This window comes from Poromitra crassiceps, assembly GCF_964638095.1.
Source record: "Poromitra crassiceps genome assembly, chromosome: 7".
NCBI classification, from domain to species: domain Eukaryota; kingdom Metazoa; phylum Chordata; class Actinopteri; order Beryciformes; family Melamphaidae; genus Poromitra; species Poromitra crassiceps.
The window spans coordinates 13,932,330-13,943,847 of NC_139628.1; the positions used below are offsets into that span (position 1 = coordinate 13,932,330).

Consider the following 11,518-nt stretch of genomic DNA (forward strand, 5'->3'; position numbering starts at 1 on the left):
GGCGTCTCAAGCTGAAAAAAGTTCAACATTTGGAGGAAAAGCGCGCTGCTCGTCAATTTCGCTCCTCCCACTCTTTGGGGGATCTTCAAACTCCGCTGCTGCCAGAATGGCCAATAATCTGGCTTTCATGTTTACAGTGTGATCAGTCAACAACATTAAACAGACGAAACGAGCTGGCTAACGTCCGTGCGATCGTTGCATCCTGACGTGCGACGGCAGGGAAACGACACCCACAAAAAAGAACGCTCCGTGCGCTGGTCTGTGCGTATTGGAAGTGCTCTCGACATGATTTCCAAAGCGTTCTGATCTGAATTTTGGTATTTTTCAGCCTGGACCCTATTTTCACGTTTTGTTTATGTACAGTATAAGTGAGTACTGTTAACATAACTCTTTTAAATTGATGCAGTATTGAGCAAGATCGCTTCAGTTGGCAGCCGTTTTTCCCACATGCCCCTACTGCACTAAACAAGCTTGTTTTACCACTGACAGGATCAGATTATTCCAAAGGGATAGCTTCCATACTGCTCACCTGACATAATCCAAGTCTCCATGAGCCGTGAGATGCCAAGTTGACTTGAAAATCTAATTTGCACCCTGTTTTTAGTTGAAATATAGCCATATTTGCAGCTGGATGTCAGAGTCCTACAGGGGTATAATTTTGCAAACCCGTGCCCCCCCAGACCCGTCAATATAGGAACCGTGCCCGCCCCGTTACCCGTGATTATCTCAAAATCAAAACTGGCCCGGCCCAGACCCGTTAATATAAGAACCGTGCCCGCCCGTTACCCGTGATTATCTCAAAATCAAAATCGGCCCGGCCCAGACCCGTCAATATAAGACCCGTGCCCCGAGCCCGTTACCCGTGATCAATGAAACACACAGGCTAGTAGAAACACAGTCGCTCACTCTGAACCAAACCAAATTGCCACTGTTTCACACACAGGAGGCTAATAATTAGCAGTCTCTAGCTGAGACTCATCACCTGTAACGTTAGCAGTAGCACTTAGCAGCAGCAGCGTTAGCTCAATAATCAGCTGGTCAGACAACACAGTGTTGTGCAACAAGCAGATTTACTAAATATTTCCAATAGATTTCAGGTATAATCCACACTGCCTTTATGATCTCTGTTCTGCTGACAGAAATGCACTTTTATAATGTCCAACAACTAACGTTAACTCTCCACCGGGACTTGCACGATGCTATGGAAACCAGTCGGAGAGCGTCTCGTTGTCTCCAGTCTAACACGTTGACTCCGCGGCTGAGTTTTAAATGTTTATGTTGTGCAGTCTGTAGCAGCATCAAAAAATGGCAGCATGCACACTTGAAACATGTTGGTTATGTAGAGAAACAAAGCGTAAAACAACTGTTTGACGGGGTGTAAAAGTAGCCGACTCCAACAGTCTCTCCTCTATCTCTGTCTGCCTGAGTGACCTCCGCGAAACAGCACACACACTGCACCAGAGATTACCGTAAGTGACTGTGAATTCAGCCTGAGCGCAGCACAAAAACATACCCGTTGCAGGACTCTGCTGGACGTGCCCCATTCATTCTTCGAGCACCTGGCTACAGTGCAGATTTCAGTTGAAAGAAATAGAAACAGCAGAGTGATGATGGGTGGAGCCAGACCTTTCGCCAGCTCAAATGCAGTGTGGAGAGGATCTGGTTAAGCGAGACTATGACAATATTAATTCTAAGCATTGGGCAGATGTTTGCTTTGTGTTTTCTACAGATAAATATGGTGACATTGTAATTTTGTGTGTGTGTGCAGCGACAGCGCCGCCTGGCGGCCAAGAGGGAGAGCTTGTTGAGGTCACTGAGAGGCCTGCTGAAGGCTGGGAGAGGACCCAAGAGGAAGGAGGCTGGGAAGAGCACTCAGTGAGGACACACACATACACACGCACACACACACACACACACGCACACGCACACACACACACACACACACACACACACACGGATTAGTCAAAAGGACTGTACAGAACGAGGTTGAATGTTTAACTTTGTTGTTCTCTCTCTCTCTCTCTCTCTCTCTCTCAGGAAAGCCGGGGATGGGGCGAGGAAGAAACAGGTGAAGAAAACCGACAGCAAGAAGACAGGAACTCACAAGATGGCGAACAAGAAGGCTGATGCCAAAAAATCGACCGTCACCAAGGTGATCAGCAAGAAGGCAGCCGTCAAAACCATCGTTGGCAAGAAGATTGTTGGTAAAACCGTCGTTGGCAAGAAGATCGATGGTAAGAAGTCAACAGAAAAGACAAAGGACAACAAAATCACCTTGAAAAAGCAGAAAAAGACAGAGGAGGTCAAACGGAAACCAGTCGCTGTGAAAGATGAAAAGAACGAAGCAAAGAAAACCAACCAAAAGACGACAGGGGAGAAGAAAAACATCAAGACAACAGAGGTAAAGAAGGACGAGCGGAAAACGGAAGAGAAGAAGGTGACGGAGGCAAAGAAAAACCGAGAACAAGAAAAGAAAATGAGCGGACAAAATAAAACCGACAAAACGAGTAAGAAAAATGAGGAGGCGAAAGTGAAAGAAAAGAAGATGGAGAAAAGGAATGACGGGCAGAAAAGCGGAGAGAAGAAAAAGACAGACATTGAGAAGGAGGGAAAGAAAGAGGAGGGTTTGAAAGAGAAGGGAGGAGAAGACGGGAGGAACGAGGCAACGAAAGGAGAGGAGAGGAAAATCATAGGGAAGATTGTGAAAGCCACGGCGGGACAGGGTGCCAAGATCCAGGTGAAGAAGTTGATGGGAGGGACGGCAGTGGAGGAGAAGAAAGAAGAGAAGACAAGCGAACAACAGAAAACGAGAACAGATGAGAAGAAAGACACGAGCATCAAAGTTATGTTGGAAAAGATAGATGGCAAGAAGATGGAGAAGAGAAAGAGCTTGAGTTTAGAGAAGAGTGGAGAGAAGAAACCCGAAAAGGCGAGTGCAGAAGATGGAAAGATTGAGGACAAGGCAAAAGAGGCGGCGAGGAAATCTGAAAGAACGAGAGCACCGGCAGAGAGCAATAACGACAAGACAGTGACGGAGGTAGAGAAGGAAAAAAGGAGCAAAGGAGAAGATGAGAAACCGAAGAGCAGCGTCGAGGACGGGAAGAAAAGTGAGAGGAGGACGACGACGACGACGGAGGAGGAGATGATGCCGAAAAAGGGAGAGGAGGAGAGAAAAGGGCAGAAAGCAAGCTTGGAAGCGAAAGAGCCGGAGAGGAAGAGCAGAAGAGGGCAGGAGATGGAAAAAAAGGCAACACGTGATGAGAAGAAGGATGGGGAGAATAGAGGGAAGAAAATGGAAAAACCTGACGCGGAATCACAGAAAAACACGAGTGCGGTGAAGAAAAATGACAAAGCAACTGCGGACCAAACGTCCAAAACAAGCGCAGCGTCCGAGCAAAAGAGCGTCGTCGAGACAAAAACGCGGAAAAAGAACGAAGCCGACGAGAAGAAAAACAAAACGAGCGAGGATGAAACAAAGGAGGCTAAGAAAACTCCCAAAGAAAAGAGGAGTCCCACGGAAACAAGTGCCGGGTCACGGAGGACGGAGGAAAAGAGCCACCTAGAAGAGTCGAAGACTGGGGAAACAAGAGCGGAAGAGGCAAAGATTGAGACGACGAGTGCAGAGGAAGAGAATCAATCGGAAAATGTCACCTCGGACGAAGCGAATAATAACGCTTCGACAGCTGACGGCAAGCAGCCGGTGGTGAAGATGGTGTCACTGGTGGACTCGACTCTGCACAGAATACATGGAGACATCAGGATCTCTCTGAAGGCCGCCAACCCTGTGAGTCACACACATTTACATGTCCACACATATTAAAGCTACACTCAACGCTTTCTCTGACCACTAGAGGGTGCCATATACACACACAACACACTGCGCTATGCTAGCTAATAGGGGTGGGGGAAAAAATCGATTCAGCTAAGTATCGCGATTTTTAATGTCACGATTTTTTGAATCAATCTTTTATTCCAGAATCGATAATCGCAAAAAAAAAAAAAAAATTTTTTTTTTTTTTTTTTTTGGTGCTTGCAGTCAGGCCACTCACTGAACAGCAGGCCAGGCGCCGCCTACTGGTTTACTAGTGGTTTTATTACTTTATTAGTTAGTCTGAAGTAATAATTACACTTCAGGGTTAAAGTGGGTGCATCTCATTGTAAAATTGGACTTCAAACGGCCCAAATCTGGCTTCAAACGGCCCAAATTGGGCTTCAAACGGCCCAAATTTCACGCGCATCGGCCCATATCGGCCAGGCCTGCTTGGTATCTAATGCCCGGCCTGAATTATGATCCCAGTCCGCCCCTGTTTTTAACTATATCGCCCAGCCCTACTCATGATATATAATATACAGTCTCTAGTGTATGATTCAACTTTTCCCATGTTCTAATCTAGTGTAAAAAAGCAAACAAACTGAAAAAATAAAAGAAAAAAATAAACAAAAATCGCAATAAATCGTAATATCGAATCGCAATAATCGTAGAATCGCAATACTTAACTCATTGAGTGCCAGCCACTTTTGGAGAACGGACGCTCCCAGTGCCAGAGTTTTCAGAGCGTTTTCAGTGATTTCTCGAGGCCCACAGAATATTGTGTGATATTACTATGTAAACACAGAACACGCAAAAAGAACAAGGAGACTCTATTGTATCATCAGCAAAAAAAAGTTTATTGATACCATTTTCCGTTCTTTAGTTATGAGCCGGAGAAGATAGGTTGTTTTCAGCGTTTTCAGGCATTTCAAATTATAAGCTGAGATATTCAGCCTTTTGTGAAATGCAGCATTTCAAGCACATTCACTGACTCTAGGTAATATTTTCTGATGTAGTGATGTGGTGTAGTTGTGTCCTGCCCTGTGTGCCCCACCCCCCCCCCCCCCCCCCCCTCAGCTGAAAACTCCTCCCCACACTAGTAACACACAGCCTCACGCACGCAGCGTCTATTTTCGGAATGCTTTTGGTGCGCCGCCTCCCAGGCAGCGCAACATGGAGAAGCCACACGCGGACTGCAGTAAAAGGTTTGGCTTTTCATTGTCGGCTGCTGCTTTTCTAGCGGCTAATCATGTGGAGAAACTATGCTGACAGACAGACAGAGGCAGAAGGGCTCAGATGTGTGCGCGGATTGACTGTGTTCGCAGCCCCTGTCAGTTGCAGCCAGAACAATCTACATGGCTCTGGGCTGCAGCATGAGCGGGTTCACTTTGATCACGGCTATTTCAGGCTGTGTATTCCTGACATTTCTGTAATCTGGAGAGCACTGTCGCCACCTAAGGGTTCTGTAAAATAGGTTATAGACCTCCAATAGCTACAATAGTTGTACAGGAAATGCGGAAGGCTTTGATCGACGTCCCACCGTCAAAAAACGCATTGGACGTCGAAAGACATCCGTGGCACTCTACGTCACTATTTAATTGGACGTCGAAAGACGTCCATGGCACTCAATGAGTTAAGAATCGCAATATAAATCGAATCGGCACCCAAGAATCGTGATAGTATCGAATCGGGAGATAAGTGAATCGCCACAGCCCTACTAGCTAATCTAACCGTACCGACAGAGAAGGCTCACCGGCGGTGACCAGTGTCACTTTGACAGATCTGTCTCCTGCTGAAGGTCACGTGTAAAAAGAGGCAGGTACCAAGTTTGCTAGTTGTAACAAGTTTACTTGGTGAAGATGTTCACGAGTTGAACAAGTTTTACAAGCTTAAAATGTGAACTACTTTAACGAGTTTACTCGCTCACCTCATCGATTCCACCATTATGAGAAAGTGTTCACGAATGAGAGGGTGAGATCGCCGCTTTTAGACAGCGAGGGAGGTGTCAAGCTATCCATTCATTTATTTATTCATCAAAACAAATGGAGCAGGATTATTTGAACGGAAGCTTGAGGAAAGAGGTGAAAACCGATTGGTTTATATTATTACATCTCAAGAACATCTCCACGTAGCTTCAGGATTGGTTACAGGATGTGAAACTGCCTATTGAGGGTTTAACACCCACCCACAGATGTATGATAGACATTTATGTTGAATTCTGATAGATCTGCCTGGTGCCATCTTGTGGTAAAACGGCATTACTGCAGACAAACTTCCCCCCCCCCCCCTTCCCCTCTCTTTGTTATATTTATTGTTTGTTTGTTTGTGGACATTCTCCCTTGGGAAATCATTCTAAATAATATAAGATGTCATATGATGAGTTCATTTACTTCTCGTCAGATACATTTATTCAACAGTTGGTAATACGTTATAGAACGGCTCTCTCAAATCAATCTGATTGGTTCACAGCTGTGGTATATTTAGCCGCTAGCTATTTAGCATAATACCACAGCTAGAGCCCGAAACACTCCGCCTCTGAGAAAACAAATGGTAGCTAGCTACCCTGCTAGCCTTGCAAACGGGAGTTCCGACCTAAGCCAACCCGTGTCACCATAATACCCAGAGTGCCTTGCGGTAGTGTTTACTGTCGTCTCCTGCTAGTGACGTCATCACTATGCGACAGCTGAGCTAGCTAGCCGCAAGCTAGCTAACGGCGATAACGTTTGCTAGCTGCCTACCGAAATCGAAACATTAAAGGACGACACGCGGCCATTAGGTGTGGTATAATAAGCATATATCATGGCCTGAAGTGAGCTATTGCTTAAGTATACAGACATAACAAGCCAACATTATCTCCCTCCCTCTCTCCCTCTCTCTCTCTGTCTCTCTCTCTCTCTCTCTGTCTCTCTCTCCCTCTGTCTCTCTCTCCCTCTGTCTCTCTCTGTCTCTCTCTCCCTCTCTCTGTCTCTCTCTCCCTCTGTCTCTCTCTCCCTCTGTCTCTCTCTGTCTCTCTCTCCCTCTGTCTCTCTCTCAGGACATAGCTAAGTGTATCCAGGCATTGGATCAGCTCAGTATGGTCTATCTGAAGTCTCAACACGTCCAGAGACACAGTGAGCTCATCGGCACGCTGCGGAAGGTATGAACACACACACACGCACACACACACACACACACACACACACACACAAGGGATGTTAGATCGTCCCTATTTTCATATCATCCAATCGTGGTCATTAGAGATTGGCGATAGATGATGCAATCACCATAATCTATTAATTTGATGTACTTTTGATAAGGAGACCTATTCTTATTTAATGGCATTAATACTTTGGAGGGGGAAAACAATCGATCATAATATGATTGAATACAGCCTGTAGGGGAACAAACGAAACGTTAGATTATGCATTTATAAGAGAAAAGATTAAAGAGAGAGCGACCCATGCGTTCAGAAGCCGCCTCACTCTTGCTGAAACGTTCCCCCTGCAGTTGCACTGTTCATAGAAAGTAACACAGGCTGTAAGGTCATGTAACTGTTACACTCTTCATAGAAAGTAACACAGAGGCTGTAAGGTCATGTAACTGTTGCAGTTGCACTGGGAACAGAAAGTAACAAAACTGAGGCTGGAATAAAGTTTGAACGAGATCGTCATGAGATTTATTCAGAGGTGCGTGACAATGACGGCTGCAGAGAGAACCAGAGGCAGTTTCAAGAGCACGGCAAATAACACAACCACTTCTGTTTCTAGCCTTACAAATAAAAGCACGCAGTGCAAAATCAACTTAAATCACTCATAGCCTTAACTATGAGGAAGCTCCATAAAATACAGCATGTTACACATCAAAAATACTGGTTGTGATGTTACGATTGCATATGAAGTGAAACTAGTTTAAAGCATTACCGGTACTCAGAATTCATATCAAGGTTAACGTTACAATGAATTTTGAAAGCCCGCTGTGGAAGACATACTTTTACATTCTGGCTGACTTGACGGTGCTTATGAGGAAACTGGACTGGAGAGAAGCAGAGAGGACTAGTGACTAGAGACGAGCAGAGGAGCGCTGTAACTCCTGCTGATTAACGGAGCTCTGTGGGCGCTCCGCCAGAAACATCTCTAAGTACAATAGAGCGCAGCTTCTAGAGATTATTTTTTATCATTTTTAATGGTAATAAATTAGTTCAAATCGCCTTAAATTCCGCTGTAGAAAAGCCAATTGGCGATCACTCCCTTCAATCGTCAATTTACGATTTGATCGCAAATCGGCTCATCTCTAACGCACACACACATGCACACGCACACACACACATACGCACGAACACCCACACATACACACACAGAGTTTACTTCTACATTGTAACTTGTAATGCTGCATTTACATGCTCCTCAGATTGTCCTATTTTCCAAGTTGGGATTGGGAAGTGGTTCTTGTGACTTTGGTGTGTTCATGAGCTTTTAACTCATTGAGTGCCAGCCACTTTTGGAGAACGGACGCTCCCAGTGCCAGAGTTTCAGAGCGTTTTCAGTGATTTCTCGAGGCCCACAGAATATTGTGTGATATTACTATGTAAACACCGAACACGCAAAAAGAACAAGGAGACTCTATTGTATCATCAGCAAAAAAAAGTTTATTGATACCATTTTCCGTTCTTTAGTTATCAGCCGGAGAAGATAGGTCAAAAACAGCAAAAATATGCTTTTCTATCAGGAAGCTGAGATATTCAGCCTTTTGTGAAATGCATTATTTCAAGCACATTCACTGACTCTAGCTAATCTTTTCTGATGATGTGACCTGGTTTAGTTCTGTGGTGCATGCGCGCCCCACCCCCCTGCCCCCCCCCCCCTCTCCCCGCCTCTCCCCGAGTCAGCTGCCAACTCCTCCCCACACGCACAAAGTCTATTCGGAGCCTCTGTTTTCTCCTGGCAGCTCACAGCAGCAATGAGGAAATGCCCAACGCGACTGCAGGTAATGGTTGGCCCTTCAGCGTTGGGTGCTGCCTTTCTATGGGGTACTCGTGTGAAGAAACTATGCAGACAGACAGACAGGCAGAGGAGCTGCAGTTGTGTGTGCGGATTGATTGCTCTTGGCAAGCAGCCCAGAGCCATCTACATGATGGCTCTGGGCTGCTTGCCAACAGCAATGAGCGCGGTTTGTCTTTGATCACGGCTTTGTCAGGCTGTATTCCTTGACACTTCTGTCATCTGGAGAGCACTGTCGCCACCTAATGGCTCGGTAAAATAGGTTATAGACATTCAACATGTCCCAAAATGTTACAGGACATAGATCTGGCTTCGATTGACCCCCCCCCCGTCAAAAAACGCAATTGACGACAATCGTCGTCTTTGGCACTCTACGTCAGTATTTGAATTGACGACAGCTGTCGTCATTGGCATTCAATGAGTTAAGTGGTAAAAGTAAGTAAAGAAACAAAAAACGCAAGAAATCGTAATATCGAATCGCAATAATCGTAGAATCGCAATACTTAAGAATCGCAATATATATCGAATCGGCACCCAAGTCTTGTGATAGTATCGAATCTGGAGATAAGTGAATCGTCCCACCCCTAGTGGACAGTAACTAATGGTCCTACCATTATAAATTCCACGTGAGCAAAAAGTTGATATGCAATAGCAATACATGACTTAGTAAAAGTTGCTTACCGCCAAACATGAATGAGATTAGATATGGTTTATTTGAAACTTGAAAAACAACTAAGCAAATATCTCCTGACATGATTTTTTACTTTTACTCCCTACATTTTTTAACACAAATATCTGTACTTACTTTCTACTCCTGGCATTTAAAAAACAGGCTAGTAGTTACTTCAGTTTTACTGCACGGCAGACAAAAACGATGCAACGTTTCAGACAAACGTTGCATCGTTTTTTCTCTCTCTCGTCTCGCGCTCTCCCAGCTTTCACACATTATATCTCCACCTTTTTTGGGGGAAAAACCATATCGGACAAATTATTAATCAAAGTATTACTGATGCCTTTATACATCTTAAAACGTGTTTGGAGGGCGATCTTTTAAGCTTAATACTCTTTGAATGATATCTTCTACATAAGTAAAGGATGTGTGCACTTTTCCGTGTGTGTGTGTTGTGTTGTGTGTTGTGTGTGTGTGTGTGTGTGTGTAGATGCGCTCGTACAGGCGGAGTCAGGCCATCATGGACAAAGCCTCCATGCTGTATAACCGCTTCAAGAACGCCTTCCTGCTGGGGGAGGGGGAGGAGGTGGTGAGCGCTGCCTTCCTGCAGGAGCTGCTGCACGAGAAGGAGCGCGAGGAGGCGCAGAGGGTGGAGCGCTGGAGGACACAGAGGAGGCGCCGGGAGGAGCTGCTGCTGCAGGTACCGCAAGCCCTTAGATGATGTGCACGGGGTGGCAGAGCTCTCAGTCTACAGACGGATTGCAGTCAAACGTTAATGTGTTGTAGAAATAGACCGTATAACTATATTCACCTTATGTTGCCCTGCCCACTTTTTCTCTTCCGTGTCAGACGCAATTGTATTTGTTCTTTGGCCGGAAAATATCTATAAACTGTGTCAACTATGAATGAAGTTGGTCAACATTCAGCAGCTACACTGCGGCGAGTGTGGCCAACTTCAGTTATGTGGTCATAGCGTTACTGCTGCGAGGAGCCGATGGCTGTACCCGGTCAGCATAACGTTAGTTGCAAAAGCACGTCGACAGTGTTTTCTCACTGCCAGTAGCCTACAGTAGGGGTTGACAGATACTCACTGCTCGTTAACAATTTCCAAATAAGCATTATTCTGATAAACTGGTCACATATTTGGAATTTACGGTATGTTACGTCCAGAAAAAAAATATTTAAACATTATAACAGTATGTTTTTCTTTCTTGAAAACAAAAAAAAAAGATAAAAGTGGGAGTAATCTACTTCCGGGTCTAAAACGGAATAACGATTCCAAAATGATGTGATGCAGAAGCGTCCTGATATGGGTAAATGATCAGGTGAATAGACGTAGCTACAGTGACGTCACCCGTTGGTTTTTGGTCTCGCGTTTTGAAGCCTCGAGGTTTGCATTTTCACCGTCTCCATCTTGGTTATTTGGAGACGGAAGTGACCTGAATTTGGACGAGAAGAGCTGCTATTGGTCTGTGATCAGCGAGCTGTGTGATCACTGGACCAGGCGACCTGTCAATCAGGCCCAAAGACATAGTCTGCTTTATCATCTATTTGACTTTAAATGGACTAAATGAGCATCAGGCTGTATTGAAGAAGAGTTGAAACTAGTCATTGAGACACACACACACACACACACACACACACACACACACACACACATCAACTCATTAGGAAAGTGTCATCAATCAAGAGAGAAGTCCATGTAAACGGACTCCTTTTTGCAGCCAGTGGAGTCGCCTCCTGCAGGCGATTCGAAAGAATGCAAGTTTAGATTACTTCCGCATTGGCCTCACAAACTGAGCTACGAGCTAGCCTACTCGCTCAGAGTCTATTTCAAACTGAGCTACGAGCTAGCCTACTGGCTCAGAGTCTGTTTCAAACTGAGCTACGAGCTAGCCTACTGGCTCAGAGTCTATTTTAAACTGAGCTACGAGCTAGCCTACTGGCTCAGGGTCTATTTCAAACTGAGCTACGAGCTAGCCTACTGGCTCAGAGTCTATTTCAAACTGAGCTACGAGCTAGGCTACTGGCTCAGAGTCTATTTCAAACTGAGCTACGAGC

At 45.2% G+C, this 11,518-nt stretch overlaps 1 protein-coding gene across 2 annotated transcripts in view; it reads left to right on the plus strand.

The window, feature by feature from the left end:
* The window catches only part of LOC310780203 (uncharacterized protein), a 50,739-nt gene that overhangs the window by 33,793 nt on the left and 5,428 nt on the right, over positions 1-11,518 (plus strand). For both annotated transcript variants that reach the window (XM_083640776.1, XM_083640777.1), the window contains 4 exons: positions 1,769-1,875; positions 2,038-3,784; positions 6,846-6,947; positions 9,948-10,157. In XM_083640776.1, the coding sequence (XP_083496902.1) occupies positions 1,769-1,875; positions 2,038-3,784; positions 6,846-6,947; positions 9,948-10,157 (2,166 nt within the window). The remainder of the gene's footprint in view (positions 1-1,768; positions 1,876-2,037; positions 3,785-6,845; positions 6,948-9,947; positions 10,158-11,518) is intronic.